This window comes from Balaenoptera acutorostrata, chromosome 2, assembly GCF_949987535.1.
Source record: "Balaenoptera acutorostrata chromosome 2, mBalAcu1.1, whole genome shotgun sequence".
Taxonomy (NCBI): domain Eukaryota; kingdom Metazoa; phylum Chordata; class Mammalia; order Artiodactyla; family Balaenopteridae; genus Balaenoptera; species Balaenoptera acutorostrata.
In genome coordinates this window covers 176654593-176672693 of record NC_080065.1, presented here as the reverse complement: position 1 = coordinate 176672693, position 18101 = coordinate 176654593, and the positions used below count along the sequence as shown (strand labels likewise).

The window sequence follows — 18101 nt, the reverse complement described above, 5'->3', positions numbered from 1 at the left end:
GAGTTCTCCTTGGAGACACTTGGAAATAAAACTTCCTGGAGATTGACACTAGGCCTCTGCAGGCTGAGCTTGTTAAAACTCCACTGCAAACAGAGCCAGCAGAAGAAACAAAAGCAAGACAAAACAAAGACCCTCAGATCCCCGTTGCATCCGAACAAGGGGCTCTTGGTCCATGTGTGAGGCTGTCCCTCTAACAAAACGTACGCCGTGATCTCAACTGCTGTGTTATTTGGTACAGTCTCTCTAGATGGTGACCAAAAGATTCAGATTCTCTTTGAAATGATAACTTCACGGAGCCTGCTTTTTGGTAGAGCTCTACTTAAAAGAATATACAAAATGATGAGAAAATATTCCCAGCCAGCTTTTCATCTGATGTACATGTGCAAAATACATTCACCCCATCTCAACATCCCCAAAAGTCTTACCCCATCATCAGCTCAAAAATTCCAAATCTCATCATCTAACTCCAGTATTGGTAAGACTCTAGGTATGATCCATTTGGGGGCAAAATTTTCTTCCATCTGTGGACCTGAAAACTAGAAAACAAATTATCTGCTTCCAAAACACAAAGGTGGGACAAGCACAAAAATAGACATTCCTATTCCAAAAGGGGGAAATTGGAAGGAATAAAACGTCTCTGGTCCCCAGCAAGTTCTAAATCCAACAGAGCAAATTCCATTCATTAGGTTTCCAGGCCTGCGAGCAATGCTCTAGCTCTCGGCTCATTCACACATTTATTCTTCACAGGAACTCAGCGAGATTATCATCCCCATGTTATGGGTGAGAAACAGGCTGAGTAAATCACCGGTGGTCACATAGCAAATAAGTTCAGGATCTTCACTTTAGTCTCCATGTTATAGAGAAGGTTCTACTACTATTATCCCCAATTTAAAGATGAGGAAACCGGGACTTCCCTGGTGGCGCAGTGGATAAGACTCCACATTCCCAATGCAGGGGGCCTGGGTTCACTCCCTGGTCAGGGAGCTAGATGCCCAGATGCATGCTGCAACTAAGAGTTCGCATGCCACAACTAAGAGTTCGCATGCCACAACTAAGGAACCTGCGAGCTGCAACTAAGGACCCAGCCTGCTGCAACTAAGACCTGGTGCAACCAAATAAATAAATGAATATTTTTTAAAAAATTGAACAAACTCTGCTAAGATTTAAAAAATAAATAAAGATGAGGAAACTGAGGCTCAGGGAGGTTAATCAAGCTACAGAGGATCCCACAGCTAATAAGTGGCATTGGTGAGACTCAAACCCATGTCAGTCTGTCAATCTAGAACCTGCTCACATGACTGAGAAGTGAGGAATTTGCCTGGACCTGCCCTTCTCCCTCTGCGGCCGCAGGGACACAATCCTGAAAATAAATTACCTCATCTCTCTTCTGCTTGCTAAAAACACCGTGGACTTTTGCAAGTTAAAATGCAAAAATAAAACAAGAAAGAGGGTACTGGTGGCTTAGCCAGTGGAAGGGCTTCCAGGGGAGGCCAACTTTTTCTCTTTTTTTTAATTATTATTATTTTTTATTTGGAGTATAGTTGATTTACAGAGGCCAGCTTATTTTAAATTTTTAAGTGTTAGGTAGATTTAAGGTTACAGATTGGGCCTCAGGAAGCAAGCCTATGCTGTCCAGGGGCTTTGGTTCCTGCGATTGTACCTAATCTCCTGGGTGTTCGATGAATGGATACAATCTGAGGGCTGTCTTTTGCTCACATCTGGTCTCTTGAGTGAGTGTGTGATGGCGACAGCCTGACAGAGCCATTTTCTTTTTTTTAATTTTTATTTATTTATTTATTTATTTGGTTGCAGCAGGGAGGCTCCTTAGTTGTGGCAGGTGGGCTCCTTAGTTGCGGCTCACGGGTTCCTTATTTATGGCATGCGAACTCTTCGTTGCGGCATGCATGTGGGATCTAGTTCCCTGACCAGGGATTGAACCCAGGCCCCCTGCATTGGGAGTGCGGAGTCTTATCCACTGCGCCACCAGGAAAGTCCCACAAAACCATTTTCTAGTATGCCTAACTCACCCTCTCCGGGCCTCAGTTTCCTCAACTGTGTAATGGGAGCATTAACAATTCAGGCATCATAAGATTGTCCCGGAAGTTAATGAGTCAAAATAGAAGAGAGGCTGGCTCACACTATTGGAGGTTGCAGTGAGTGCCAAGGATTCCCTGCACCCAGCAGCTGTGGGCTGAGCCTCCTGGGAGATCTCAAACTGCTTAGTAAGAGAGCTGCAGTGTCAGGTGGGGGTTAGTATGGGTGCTGGAACCATGTGGTCTGGGTCCAAACTGCCTCTGCCAGCAACTGACTGTGTGGCCTTGGGCAAGGCCCTTCGTGTTTCTGGGCCTTGGTTTCCTCATCTGTAAAAAGGGAATAACAGTACTACCCTCTCCCTGTGGTTATTCTAAGGATTAGATGAGCTGACGTGTCCAGGCTGGCACACAGCAAGTACTCAATATGTGTGAGCTCTTATGAGCAGGTGTGGAGGGCATGGGATACAGAATTGGGGGATGCCTTTAAGAAGAGCCAGAGGGGTAAGTCTTGGACTGCAGAGCCCTCTGGAGAGAGGAGTCGTTGAGATTATAAACTACAGATGTCCTGGGGTTTCCGGGAAACAGACTTTGCCAGGGCCAGTGCCCAGGGATGGGGGAAGAATGATGGGGCCTCTTATCTGAGGATCGAGGGTCCAGAAGAGGTGTCTGAAGGCAAACAGAACAAACTGGGCGTCAGGTCCACACAGATCCATGCACAGGCAGACAGAGCTGGGACCAGCCGAAGACACAGAGTGAGCAGGGCCTGTAGCCACCCTCACCAAAGCCAGGGCTCCTGGGGGTCTCTGACAAGCTGGCAGTGAGTGTGCAGATGGGAGAAGGCAGGGGTTGACGGCAAGTCTAGGCCTGTGGGACTTCTCCTGGGCCTCAGTGTCCTCATCTGAAAAATGGGGACACTCATTTATCATTTGACAAGAAGTGACCAGGCATTTGCCATGTGCCAGGCCCTGTTCTGGGCACTGAAATCACAGCTGTGAACAAGACAGACAAAAATAAACCCCTTGCCTTGCGGAGCTGATGTCTCAGTCGGCATTGAGGTCGGAAAAGCTAAGCAAGGACCCTTAACTTTTTCCTCTCCTTCTCCAAATGCACTGAGCACTCAGACTCTTTTCTCCTCATGTCCATCTGCGTGGTGTTAATTATTTGAGTCACTGAGGCACCAAACCCCTACCCACCTCATCTCTCCCACTCTCCACCTTCAGCCATACCAGCCTCCTGAAACTCAACAAGCTTATCCCCACCTCATGGCCTTTGCACTGGCTGTTCCCCCCGCCTGGAATGCTTTGCCCACCACACTTGTATCCGGGTGAGAAATTACCTTGTTCATTTACTGGTTGTGTAGCCTTGGCAAGAGACTTAACCTCTCTGAGCTTCAGTTTTCTCATCTGTAAAATGGTGCTAGTAATTATCCCTCTTAGGGCTAAGGATGCAGGGGTTATTACAAGGCAAGTGTGTTACTGAAATGTTTGCTGTTATTATTTCTATTGTTATTTTTTAGTATGTTAATGTACGTATATTACCTGCTTTCCCTAACTGGAATATTGGGAAGGGGCATACTTACTACAAGCATTTAAAGCCATGAGGCAGGGAATTCCCTGGCATTCCAGTGGTTAGGACTCCATGCTTTCACTGCCGAGGGCTGGGGTTCAATCCCTGGTCAGGGAACTAAGATCTCACAAGCCACATGGCGTGGCCAAAAAACAAAAAGATAGATCCATGAGGCAATTCCACCCCTAAAGAGGTGGTGTCCCTGTGTCTGCTTTAGCCACTCCTAGAAACATTGTGTGTCCCCGTCCTGCCTCAGAGCTAATGGGAAACACATAGGCAGGGTCAGGAAGATTTGGGTTGGAAACATGCAGGCTCTGGCAGAAAGTTCTTTTCCCTTCTGATTTCTCCATGAAGGAGTAGCCTCATCTCTTAGGAAGCAGCCCTCCTGGCAGGAGAAGCACCACACTGAAACCTGGGAGGGTGGGCACTTACACTCCCACGGGGTCTTGATCCCCAACAAGAACGGACCAGGCACCGGAGAGTTTCAGGACACGGCCCCTCGACCGCCAACTTGTACCTCGAATGGTGGAATCTTAGGCAGGATCTGGAGACATTCCCTCTATGTTCTAACTCACTTATGGGTTCTTTTTCATTGGCCTGCCTGCCACAGAGAGAACCAGGGCTCCGGGGTCCCCGTGTCAGGCCCCAACCTGTCAACCACCCGGCCGATCCAGCAGGACCTGGGCCGCCAAGACCCACCCCTGGCCGAGGATATTGACAACATGAAGAACAACAAGCTGGCCACCGCGGAGTCAGCAAGTCCCCACGACAGCCTCGGCCATGCCGGCATGCCCCAGAGCCCGGCCAAGATGGTGAACAGCACCGACCCCAGCCCCACGCCTGCCCCACCTGCCATGGCCACCAACCCCCAGCATGCTTCCAGCCGCCGGACACCCAACAACCCGGGGAACCCGTCCAACCCCGGCCCCCCCAAGACCCCCGAGAACAGCCTTATCGTCACCAACCCCAGCAGCACCCAGACCACCTCAGCTAAGACTGCCAGGAAACCCGACCACACCACGGTGGACATCCCCCCAGCCTGCCCGCGCCCCCTCAACCACACCGTCGTCCAAGGTATGAGCTCCAATCTCACACATGAGCCGGCCTCCTGGGCTCAATCCCCAGAGGCTCAGTTGGGTGACTCTGGACAGTGGCTCCACCTCTCTGGCCTCAGTTGCTTCATCTGGAAAATGGGTAGAGACATAGTTCCTGCCCACACAGGGCTGCTGGGAGAATTAAATGAGATAATATGCATACGATGCCTGGCAAGTACACAATAGGTTAGCAACACTTCCTGCATCCCAGATTCCCACAGGAGAGCCAGGGAGCCACCATATTTGAGGAGTCAACGGATTCCTCCGATGGAAATCTGGGGGAGTCAGATGATTCTTTAGGACAGCGCTGTCCAGAAGAAATGTGACACAGGCCACCTATGTAATTTTAAACTTTCTAGGGGAATTCGCTGGTGGTCCAGCGGTTAGGACTACACGCTCCCACTGCAGGGGGCACGGATTCGATCCCTGGTTGGGGAACTAAGATCCCGCAAGCCGAGTGGTGCAGCCAAAATTATTTATTTATTTATTAAACTTTCTAGTAGCCTTGTTAAAAGAAAGAAAGAAGGGACGAAAGGAGAAAAGGAGGGAGGGAAGAGGGAGGAAGGAAGGAAGGAGTGATTTTAAAAATAAAGAAGAAATAGGTGAATTGAACTTTAATAGTTAAATCGTATTTAACCCAAAATACTATTGATCTGTATCCAAAGTGTTAACATGTCAATGTGTCATCAATACCTTTTAAATTATTAATGAGCTACCTTACATTCTTCTTCTCGTACTCAGTCTTGGAAATCTGGCATGTTTTTACACTGCATGCCGCAGTTTGGACTAGCCACGTTTCAAATGCTGCACAGTGCAGGTCTAGGACCTTGAGGGATTGGCTGTTTTTGCCCCCCCCCCAAACTCCCCCTTGTAAGATTACGATCTGAGAAGCACCAGGAATTTGGAAATTACCCCGAGCTTATTATTTTTAAGATGATAATGGTAGCCCAGTTCTATGCAAAAGCTGTCCATGAGTTTGCTCTATAAATGCTTGCCACAGTCCTACAAGGTAGATCTTGTCATTGTGCCCATTTCACAGATGAAAAAACTGAGGCTCAGCAAGGCTCAGCCTGTCCACGGACCCATAGAGTGGCTAGGCTGCAGGATCAATGCTCAGGAGGATGGTGCTTCACCCCACTCAGGAGAGGGGTGTTAATGGGGGAAACCCCTGCAGTTTGACTATGGGAGGGGCTCAGTATTCTCATCTGTAAAGTGGGGCTCCTGGTCACTCTGCCTGTCTCCAAGTGACAATATAAAGGTCATCATAGGCTGGGGGTAGGTCTATGTTAGTTTCCCGTGAGGGTCCCAGCAGACTCAAGGCTGTAGAGTGGTTGAGAGCAAGCACTCTGGGGCCAGGCTACCTGGGTTCAAATCCCAGCTTTGCCACATCCCAGCCATGTGACCTTAGGCAAGCCACTTCACCTCTCTGTGCCTCAGTTTCCTCATCTGTAAAGTGGGCATCATAAAGTACCAACCTCATAGGGTCAGGTGAGGATTAAATGGCATAATAGGGTGCCTGGCACATAGTAGGCACTTTGCGTCAGCTGCTTATTGCCTGCTCTGGAGAGTAGGCAGGAGACCAGAGGTTTGCGGGAAATCGTGGAGGGAGCCCTGTGTTGCTTCTTTTCCCAACAGTGAACAAAAACGCCAACCCAGACCCACTGCCAAAAAAGGAGGAAGAGAAGAAAGAGGAGGAGGAAGACGACCCCGGGGAAGACGGCCCCAAGCCCATGCCCCCCTACAGCTCCATGTTTATCCTCTCTACGACCAACCCGTGAGTATGGCCCATGGCCAGGGCAGGGGGCCCAGGGCTCCCACTGGGGCAGTGGAAGTCAGGACAGAGGGCAGACCCAGACAAAGGATAGTGGGGGAGAGTTGCCTCTAAGACCATTAGTCCATAGGAGACCTTTGAGCAAATTAAAAAATGATGTCCCTTTCTTAAGTCATAGAAGATAGAAACTTACCATAAAGTACTGATTTTGTTGGAAAAGACCCCCTCCTGCCACCAACTAAAAACCACTGTCATAAATATCCACATCTACACTGCCTGTGATGTGAGAGGTGTCCCTTAGAAATGGCTGCCTTGTGCAGCGCGCAACCTGTACAATTGTACATGACAGCCCGGGTCCCTGAGCTCTGCTCTACAAGGATTTGGATTCTGGGTAGATGGTCTCTGAGTTCATGGCCCTCTGTCTTGGGCATCCTTGAGGAGGCTGGATTATTTAGGGGAGAAACTTATCGCATGTATGTCTTGGTGGCTCAGAGGTTGTTTTAGAATTGCATTTTTCCAAAGGGTATTTTTTGAAACCCTGGTCCCTCAAAATGCTTCTTGGCAAAGAAGAATCATGTCAAATAAGCTTCAGGGGAAAGTGCTTTCTCTAACCTGCTTCTTGGAGACTCACCCTGTGCATTTACTTTTTTATGTGGTTGACATTATCTATTTTAATAAAGAAATTCTTATGTGGCACTTAGCACCAGGCACTATTCTGAATACTTTACAAATAAAAAAATTTTCTCATAATAACCCTATAGGGGTTGGTACTTTGCTTATCCCCATTGGACAGATGAAGAAACTGAGGTCCAGAGAGATGAAGTCACCTGCCCAAAGTCAAACAGCAAGCAAGTGGGAGAGCCCAGACAGACTGACTCCAGCATCCTTGCTCTTAGCCACTCAGCCCTGCAGCCATTCATACAATCTCATGATATATTTATCATTATTAGCTCCACTTGAGGTTAATTATTTCATTATTATCTCATTAGCATATTGAAGGCTCTGATAAGGCCTGCAATTCATAATTTAAGGAACTAACTTTCTGGAGCCCCTACCATGTACCCGGCATATATTAACTCTTTTGATCCTCACATTCTTGTGAGTTAGGCACTGTTGTTATGGTCATTTCACCGATGAGGGCACTGAGGTACAATAGCTTGCCTAAGGTCACTCAACTAATTGAAAAAACAAAAAGGAAATCTACCTAACCCAGAATTTCCCAATTTTGTTTGACCATGTGACATTTTATGCATAAAAAGCTTTTCATCTCCTACAGAATCAAGGACAATATTTCTTCAACTCAGCCTGTGAGTTAAGATGTTCCAAGAGGGTGGTTTGGAAGTGATGGGAACTTACAAACAGAGACGTGGATATCTTCCCTCGCTGAGGGCTCCCCTGCCCCAAGAGGGTCCCCAGATGAAGGAGCTTGTTACTCTGTTGGGTGTGGGACCTTGGGAGTTAGAGATCATCTCAGATAGTGGTAGGTGACATAAGGAGATTACAGAGGAAGGGGCTCGATAGCCTGCGGTCTGAGTGGACCTCTGCACGCCTACCTGTCCGCAACAGCCTTCGCCGCCTGTGCCATTACATCCTGAACCTGCGCTACTTTGAGATGTGCATCCTCATGGTCATCGCCATGAGCAGCATCGCCCTGGCGGCTGAGGACCCCGTGCAGCCCAACGCACCGCGGAACAATGTGAGTCCCACCCAGCAGGTTCCTTCCAGCCCAGCTACTCTGTCACCGGCCACTTTCTCCTGCATCATAAAAGCTGATAGCTAGGGTGGAATAAATGTTGGGGGCACCCCTGGGCGCAGCCCTTGTGGCCGCTGGTTGGGAGGGGAAGGTCTGATTCTCTTCTTGAGGAAGGATGTTCCTTGCGACTGTGGTTCTGTGTGCCTGGTGGGGAAGAGGTGGCCAAGAGGGGGCTGAAAATTGCCGGAATCCCTGGTGGGGGGAGTGAGTCTGGCAGGATGTGGAGGTGCACAAGCTCTGCGTGGAGTGTGGGGGGGGTACTGAGGCAGGGGGTGTTCCAGAGGCATCTCCTCTGCAGTCAGGTCTCACCAAATGGACTTTTTTTTTTTTAATTTTTAATTTATTTATTTATGGCTGTGTTGGGGTCTTCGTTTCTACGCGAGGGGTTTCTCTAGTTGCGGCAAGCGGGGGCCACTCTTCATCGCGGTGCGCGGGCCTCTCACTATCGTGGCCTCTCTTGTTGCGGAGTACAGGCTCCAGACGCGCAGGCTCAGTAGTTGTGGCTCACGGGCCCAGTTGCTCCACGGCACGTGGGATCCTCCCAGACCAGGGCTCGAACCCGTGTCCCCTGCATTGGCAGGCAGACTCTCAACCACTGCGCCACCAGGGAAGCCCCACCAAATGGAATTTTTGGTTTTGATGCGAAGCTTTGAAAGAAAGGATTATTTTGACTCAGAGGCACCTCCTAAACTTTGAGCTTTTGGGAGAGCTAAAAAGCTCTCCGTTTGGGGGCCCAAGGTCTGCTAACAGCCCCTGTCAGCTGAGCACTTGCTGTGTCCCAGGCACAACCCCAGGTGCTTGGGGTATCCCCATTGGACAGATGAGGAAACTGAGGCTCAGGGAGGTTTAGTGACCTGTCCAGGGTCACACAGCAGAATTCCAATTCTGCCCCCACTAGATCTCCCGCTGCTTCCCTCAACTGTCTCCATTTATCAGACACCTACTGTGCGCATGTCCCCGATTAAGTCCTGCCATGCAGGAATGAGTGTATGCCGTGGTTGAGAGGGGGAACCAAGGCACCAGCAGGCCAGGGCGTGACAGAGGCTGGACTGGTGGCAGCGCCTTCTTCCCCAGCTCCTTCCTCGACCCCCATCGCCCCCTACACGAGCCACCTTCCTCTGGAAGTGGGGCCCTGCCGCCCTCGCTAAGTAGGTTAGGAGCCTTGGCGAGGCTGGCAAGTCCCATAAATCAAGCCCGTCCTCAGCTTACTTTGCACTTTCCCTTCCTTCACAGGCCTGGCAGGCCCCCTGGGGACCCAATGGGGGAGATGGAAGGAAATAATTAGAACAAGCCTCCTGGAGGAAACTGGTACCAGGGCAGGGCTGAGGCTGTACTCTGTTATCTCCTGCTGCCTGGTTTCAACTAGGGACCCAGGGAGCCAGGCTTGGGGAAGGGGCGTCCCAAGAGGGGTCAGCAAACCCCCTGCTGACTCTAGGAGACTGGAGCAGGCTTTGTCTCTGGCAGGGAGGGGATGGGCATGGGGGCTCCAGGGGGACCGCTGCAGCTCCTGGGACTGTAGAGAACCCTGGCAGGGCTCAGACCAGCCCCCGTGGAGCGTTTGCAGAGCTCTGGTTCCCCTGCCCCATCCCCACTGCTCCATCTCACAGTTGAAACATCTCTCCTCAAAGCCCTCCCTCTTCTGGACTTCCCTGGCCGTCCAGTGGTTAAGACTCCACACTTCCACTGCAGGGGGCACGGGTTTGATCCCTGGTTGGGGAACTGAGGTCCCACGTGCCGCGCGGCCAAAAAACGTAATAATAAATTTTTTTTTAAAAGCCCTCTCTCTTCAAGAGCATGGTAAGGCAGCTGATACCCCGGGCCCCCTTCCCGAGTTCTTTTTATTAGCTGATCTAGAACAGGCCTCAGAAAAGTGCCCAGAACACGTATGATCCATTCATTTATCGAGTGCACTCCCCCATGTAAGCACCGCCCAAGCCAAGAAGTAGAACAAAACTGAGCATGACCACAGACACCTCTTTGATCGCCCCCATCCCTTCCCTCTGGAGCCGGGTTCACAAGTGGGAACAAGGTCTTCAGACACGTTTGGGTGTTGTGAGTTGGGACAGGTGGAGGGTTGCTACTGTCATCGAGAGGGTGGGGACCAGGGACACTGTTCATCGCCCTGCAGCGCAGAGGGCAGCCTCACCACAGAGAATGACCTGACCCCTGTTGTCAACAGTGCTTGAAAAACCCTACCTTAGAGGTATCAAAATCCCCACTTCTGGAAGGAGCGTTTCTTAGCTGCTCTGATTTTCCCACCTGTACATGCATCCTTAAACACTAGTTTTTTTTGCCTGTTTCTAACACTGAACAGATGGGATAAATGCTGTGCATCTCTCTGTCACCCAAAATCGTGTCCACCATGACATGAGCATGTATTGATGCTGGTAGTGACAGTCATTCTTTTCCGTTGCTGTTTAACATTCCACTCCATGCCATGATTTGTTTATGCATCTTCCATTTGACACACATTTGGATTGTCTGCAGTTTAGAATGCTGTCACGGCATCTCCTACCCCCAACATGGGGCCCCTGGGCTTGACTTTCTCCAGGGTCTAAAACCAGTAATGGAGTTTCTGGATCATACATAGAATTTACATGTGGTTGGCCCCAAAGATGCAGCCAGAATGTTTACTCGCACCAGCAACGTACAAGGTTCCCACTGCTCCACAGTCTTGCCCACACTTGGTGCTGTCAGCTCGTTCATTGAGCCAACCTGGTGGGTGTGGAATCTCATTGGGACTTTGATTTGCATTTCCCTGTGATAAATGAGACTGAGAACCTTTTTGGATTCCAGTGAGCCACAGAAAATTGCCTTTTGTAGAGGTCCAAAAGATCTACATATTAGATACGGTTGAACCTAATTTATTGGTCTTTTGATTTCCTCTTGCTCCACTTATTAAGCTCTCCAGGATTTGATTCAGCTGACCACCTGGCCTGCCTTTCCCCCCACCTCCTTTCCTTCCTTCTTTCCTCCTTTCCTTCCATTCATTGCTTTATTTAGTAATTATTTAATGAGCAGCTACTGTGTGCCACGTGCTGATCTAAACATCAAGGATTGACAGGGTATGAGACAGTCCCGGCCGTCTCAGAGCTCACAGAGCACCAGGCCTTTATCCACGCTGTGCCCTCTGCCCGGTGCACCTGAAATGCTCTCCCACCACCATCCCCTCAGCCTTCCCGGAACCTTCCAGCCCCTTGCACCTGCTGCACATCCCAGGAAGTTAGCCATCCTGGCCGCTCTGGTCTGCAATGGCCCTTCAAGCACCACACATAATGAGAATGTGAGTGGTGACCACACAGATGACAGATCCCAGCTCCTGCAGGACCCAGTGCAGCCACAGCTATTCGTGCATTCATTCAGCAAACATTTCTTGAGTCTGCCTGGCCCTGTACTATAAGCTGGAGATGCCACAGGGACAGACAAACATCCCTGCCCTTGTGAGGTTGACTTTCAGGTTGGGGAGGTGGACAGTGAGATTATTAATAACTATAACAAATAGTGTCTCAGGATGTGATACGTGCTAGGGATGAGGGATATGGGGGAAGGGGTAGACTTGGTGGAATTTTAAACAGGCAGTCAGGGAAGGCCTCACTGAGAAAGTGATATTTGAGCCAAGTCATAAAGGAGGAGAGAGAGGGAATCAGTTGGAACATGGGGAAGAGCATTCCAGGCAGAGGGAACAGCCTGTGCAAAGGCCCTGAGGTGAGAACATCCAGGGTGGCAGAATCAAGAGTGAGCAAGGGGGAGGGTAGGACAAGATGAGGGCAAGGAGGTGGCCAGGCAGACTGTGCAGGGCCTTGGAGGCCACGAGGAGGACTTTGGCTTTTACCCGAGTGAGGTGTGAGCCACAGAGGGTTCTTGAGCAGAGAAGAGGGTGGTGGGTGACCTGACTTGAGTGCTCACAGGCGCCCTCTGGTGGCCATCCTTAGTAATTACCAGCCCTTACTTCTCCAAGGCAAATCTGATGAAGTCAGCCCCCTGCGCTTACCATGTGCTGGGCACTGTGCCAGCACACTCAACATCCTCATGCCAGGGTCACACCAGGGATGTGCTATGGCATGGCCAGGAAAGGGGCCAGAGTGCAGTATGTTGCCCATCCAGACAGAAACCACTAATGCCTGGTCTTGTGTAAAGTGGTGGGGAGAGGGAGAATCAACCCACCCTGCTGAGTGTGTGTCCCCGGAGTGGGGAGGGAGATGGGCGCCACAGTGAGGTTTGTCCCCAGCGTCTGTCCTGGACGGCTAATCATGTTTAGGAAACCCTATGTGGGAACAGTTAACTCACCCAGGAGACCCAGCAGGTCAGAGGCACTGGGGGATCAGACCTGTCTCCCACAGAGATGCAGTCCTCCCTGAACTTCCCTGGGGCCACCTCTAGTCTATATAGTGCTTTGGGCAAATAAAAAAGGCACCCACCCTTTCCGTTGGTAAGCAGACCAGCCTGGTAGAGTGATTTTTGCTAGGGCTTTGCTGCCATCTGCTGGACAGTTTCATTCACAACATACAAATCTGCCCTGAGACAGTGGTAGGAGGCCCTTGGGTAGTGCACGACCTGCCCAACTGTACATGGATGCAGCATTTACTCATGTGGATGGAGATTCTGCTCCCTGGGGACTTTGTTGGAGGCCACACACCCCAGTGGACCAAGGCTAGGTGCACGGGGGCTCTGCTGGAGCAAGCCAATGATCTGCTGCCCCCTTGCTTTTATCCCCTGCAGGTGCTGCGATATTTTGACTACGTTTTTACAGGCGTCTTTACCTTTGAGATGGTGATCAAGGTGAGTGCCAGGGCTCCACAGGATTCTGCACCCTCAAGAATGCCACCCCAGTGCAGGAGGCTCACCCCAGAGATTAGAAATGCTTGGTGTGTCTGAGGAACATCAAGGGAGCTGGTGCAGCCGAAGGAGTGAGAGAGGAGGGTGGGGAAACCAGGGCAGGGAGATGAGCAGGGAGGGACGAATCATGCAGGAACTTGGGGGCCACAGGGAGGACTTAGGCTTTTATCCCAAGTGAGGTGGGAGCCATGGAAGGTTCTGAGCAGAGGGACATGATTGGACTCAGGTGTTCACAGTCACCCTCTAGCCTCTCTGGGAGGACAGGCTTGGGAGGGGGAGCAGGGTGGGTGGGACCCAAGAGAACTGGGAGCAGGCGATTGCACTGGTCCAGGCAGGAGATGATGGGGACCAGCCCAGGGTGGTGGCGGAGAAGGCGGTGAAAAGCGGGCAGATTCTTGGAAGGTTTGGAAGGCAGAACCAACGAGGTTTGCTAATGGATCTGATGTGGGGTGAGGAGCCCAGGGGGATCCCAAGGTTTTGACCTAAGAACCAGCAAGTCAGAACTACCTTTCACAAGGTGGGAAGGTGCCTTGGGCAGGGGCTCTCACTCCTCCCCCAGGTCCTCTGGCCACTGTCCCAGACCTTCAGGATGAGGTGGGTGGTCCCATTGGCTACCATGCCCCCTCCTGTTGCCCCTCCTCCTGAGGCTAAAGGGTGGTTGCTGCTCCCCAGGGCAGGGATGAGGGATCAGAGCGCCGTCTCTTCTCCTCCCACAGATGATCGACCTGGGGCTCGTCCTGCACCAGGGTGCCTACTTCCGTGACCTCTGGAACATTCTCGACTTCATAGTGGTCAGTGGGGCCCTGGTGGCCTTTGCCTTCACGTAAGTGTCCTCTCGAGGACTCCACCTGCCCCTTCGTCCCTCCGTCCCCAGCCCATTGAATCGGGGGACGTGCTCTCGGGGTGCAGAGAAGGGGAGGCTGGGCTCCAGGGTGGCGGGAGGCATCCGCATGCCACCAGGAAGAGCTTCGATTGGCTTTTGCATGACGCCCGCCACGGAGGAAGAAGGAGAAGGCCTCCCACCTTCTACCTCCTCACACAGCCATGCCACCGACCCCTTGCTATGCTGCTTTCCATAGACTAGCCCCACCGGGACATCTCATCTTCCTTCTTCTCTACAAGCTCTGCCCAAGCCACTGTCTCTTTGGGGAGCCCCTAAAAAGACAATCAGGAAACGAATGTGCATGAGAATTTGGATCCCCGCCCTGTGCCCGAAGGCCCTGTAGTTGTAGACCTGATGACTCCCCTTGTGTGTCTTGAACTTCTCCTGGCAGTCCTAGGACACTCTGAAAGGTCATGCCTCATCATGCAGCTCCAAGATGGTGCCCAAAGGCTTAGTAGCCATTCCAAGATGGGATTCCAAGACGGCATCCAAGGGCTGAGTAGCCATTAGCTCTTAGGGCCCTGGTAGCAAACTTAGCAGTACCTTCCTCAAGTTGTAGATGCTTGGGGCAGGATGGAAAAACCTAATCAGCCCCTAATCCAGAAACAAATCTTCTTAGGGACCCTGTCTGTGCCCATCACAGTGGATCATTCCCAGAAAGGAAAGTCTCAAAGGGATTCGGATCCACCTCACCTACATAAGGAGAAATCAGGGGCTTCCCCTTTGCCTCTGCCTCCTGGGCCCCTTCTCAGCAGACCTGGAAGAGCCCTTGAATGGCCCACCCACCTGACCAAACAATGAGGACTTGGTTTTTCAGGAGGCCAGTGTGGTGGCCCATTTCCAATTTAAGGGCTAAACTGGGCCATTCTCAGATCCTTCCCTGGGAACACAATGAGATCAAGTTGTGTCAGAAGAGCAAGAAATCTCCAGAGTTTCTGGACGCCTCTGAGCTGGTGGAGATGTACCATGAAGGTCAGAAAGCTGAATGTATTTCTGACTCTGGCCAGACTTCTCACCCCCTTTCTCTTTGTCTTCTACTTTCTCCTCCTCTTTCTGTGTCTGCTCTTTTCCACCCCCTCTCCTTTTCTCTCTTTCTTCCTCTGTCCCTCTTCCACTCCTCCTTCTCTCTCTCCCACTTTTTTAAGTAATTGAGTATTTGATCATTAGAACAATGGAAGAGATTATCTTAAAAATTCAAGAAGTTTGGCTACATTTTCATTAAGATGTCCTGTAGGTTTAATAATAATAATAATCAAAGTAAAGTGCACAGCAAATTAGAGGAGAAAGATTACCACAAATAAGACAAGGTATCCATGGCCTTCATATATAAAAAGCAATTACAAATCAATAAGAAACACTGAACCTCAATAGGTAAGTGAGCACAGGATTTAACACAGAAATTTCACAGAATGCTGACTAATAAAAAATGAAAGAAAATAAAAAACCTACCTCATTGGAATTAGGAGATGTATAAAATACAAACAATATACAATTTGTTTTTTATCAAGTTAGCACAGATTTTTCCCCCCAAAAAAGATTCTAAAAGGTGTATATAAGAATGTAATGAAATAAGCTTCTCCCTCTGTCCATCAGTTATTTGAGCGACTTCTACAAGGTGTCAGTCAGGCACCATGCTAGGTCCTGAGAAAGTTTCGATTCTGAAAAGCCAGAACATTTGACTGCCCTCATCCTGGAGTGAATCCATCTCAAATCCCCTTCCCTCCCTTGCTCCTGTTTCTGTCTTTCTCCTTCTTTATCCTTCCCCTTTTCTCTCTCCTTCCCTCTCTCTGACTCCCTCTCCTACTCTCTCTCTCTCTCTCTCTCTCTCTCTCTCTCCACCTCCCCTTCCCCTCCCTCCTCCCCTCTCCCCTCCCCCTTCCCCTCTCCTTCTCCCTCTCCCTCTCCTCCAGACTCTTTCTCTCTCTCTCCCTTCCATCCTGTCCTTCACCTTGACCTTCTGCCTAACCTGGGCCCCATGGCCTGGAGAAGGCAGACACTCTGCCATTTGCTCTGGCATCAGAAACCCAGTCCCCACCATGTTCTGACCTGGGGTGGTCTTTACGTCCAGGGAAGGCAAGTGCAGGCAAGCACCCCTCCCACACTTCCTCCAGCCCTCCAGGATGACGTCTGCCCAGCAGCCCCCGGGTCCCCCAGAGCTCAGAAAGAGATCACATCCATCTGTCCACACACAACAACCCCCTTTGCCAGCTGTGCCCTGGGTGGTGGGTTTTGCCCTCCATGGCCATCACTGGGTGTAGCACAATAGAGGTAGTGTCTGCTGCCCATCAGTTCATCCTTGACACTTTCCTTCCAGACCTCTGTGAGAGCCAACAAGCTTCAGTGCTGAAGAGGGGGCCCCCACTATTGCCCTGTCCCATCTCCATCCCTCATTTGGCCTCTCAATTTGGGAAAAGTGTGGCCTTCGAAAGACCTGGGAACAAGCCTTTCAAACCGTAGAGCTTTTGCCATGATGGGCCGTAGTTTCCCTGGAGCTACAATTAGGCTCAACTTTAAGCAAACCTAATCTGCGAAAACAAAATTATTTTTCCACCCAGAATCAAGGAAAATGATTCTTTGTGTCTGCAGAAGAATATGCCACAGGGAGCTGATTTTGTTTTTTAATTTTTGAGTTTTCGTTTTAAATATAAAGTTATACAAGGGCATTCAAAATGAGCCTACAGCTCAGAGAAATTTAGCAGCATATTTGTAGAGTCAACCTTTGAAACTGGTTTTATGAAGTTGCTACAGGCATGAAGCCAGCCAGTTAATGCCATTGAAAATCCCTGTTTCCAATTGTTTTTTTAATTCCTATGTGAGAAAAGGGTCTGGACAGGGATTTAAGGTCATCCCTATGAGTCTCAGTGAGCTCGTGGATCTTGCAGGAACTGGGGTGTGTAAGATTTTGCCAGTGGGGTCCTGACAAGTGTTAGGGACTCTCTTGGGATTTTAGAAGAGCTGACAACCCAGGGAGCACCGTTATGTGATGGTCATAGGGATGGAAGAGGTAGACCCTGAGACCCCACCCCTGCCACACCCTCCCCACCTCACTGCCAAGAATCCATCTGTCACTGCCACTCCTCCTCCAGGGCAGGGCCACAGGCCAGGCACAGCTGGCAAGCACCTTGATCAAGCTGCTCCTGCATGCCTTAGGCCAATCTGCCAGAAAACCAGAGAAGGGACCCCCCACCCAGGCTGCTACTTTTTTCCCCAGAAAAGTTTCAGAATCCTCCCTCTGCCTTCAGGATTCTGGCCTCTCTTACCTGAGAAGGTCTCTCGCCCTACAAGGACTTTGCTTATTGTCTTTCCTTGTTATCAGATGGATGTCACATTGGCAGGAGTAGGGGTTGCTCTGAGAGTCTCCACTTGAGTGTCCAATCCCAGAGTCCTTTGCTTCTTTTCTTTCTGTCCTTTTAACTCACATTATCTGTCCTGTGTGCCTGTCTCCTCGCAGACAAGGTTGAGAACCCCAACAAGTGTTAAATCAACCTGATGGTTTTAGAAAAAGGTTCCAGCAAGTCTGTCCGGTTTCTCTCTAGATGTGCAAGTCCCTGAACCTCTCTGTGCCTCAGTTTCCCCATAACTTTGACAAACTTGACTGGGTAATAATGATAGTAACAGCCTCCATTTACTTAATCTTTACAACCCCACGGAGGAAGTTCTCTTATTATTCCTTTTTTGTACATGAGGAAACTGACGACCAGAGAGATTGTGGAGGGAAGTCAGCTGTCAGATTGAGGGTTGCTGCCCATCTCCCAGCACTGAACATGGAGACTTTCACAAGTCAGCAGAATGAGACTTGACAGCCCAGCCAGCCTGGCTTCCTCAAGGCCCCAGCAGGGCCTAGAAGTCCAGGGGAAGAGGGCATGAGACTGTTCCCTTCTTTGTCGAAAGGAATCTTGCTGTTCTCGCCTGTTGGGGTGGAGGCAAGGATTCTGCAGTGCTGTGATTGTGGCCCTGTCTCGGATATGGGAAAATGATCCCTGTGGTCCTCCAAGGGATGTGTCGAAGCTCTCCCGACGGTTTCCACCCCTCCTGCACCTCCCCCAAATATCTGTGTGCGTGTGTCTTGCTCCATCTACTGACTGTGTGCTGTGTCCATGCGACCACCATTAACACACCATTTCATGAGTCACCACACTTGACATCACGCTCTGTGCCCATGCAA

General features: G+C 50.4%; 1 protein-coding gene across 8 annotated transcripts in view; it reads left to right on the top strand.

The window, feature by feature from the left end:
• Positions 1-18101, top strand: part of CACNA1A (calcium voltage-gated channel subunit alpha1 A) — a 242651-nt gene that overhangs the window by 168898 nt on the left and 55652 nt on the right. For all 8 annotated transcript variants that reach the window (XM_057540773.1, XM_057540775.1, XM_057540779.1 and 5 more), the window contains 5 exons: positions 4210-4673; positions 6329-6467; positions 8031-8160; positions 12937-12996; positions 13770-13876. In XM_057540773.1, the coding sequence (XP_057396756.1) occupies positions 4210-4673; positions 6329-6467; positions 8031-8160; positions 12937-12996; positions 13770-13876 (900 nt within the window). The remainder of the gene's footprint in view (positions 1-4209; positions 4674-6328; positions 6468-8030; positions 8161-12936; positions 12997-13769; positions 13877-18101) is intronic.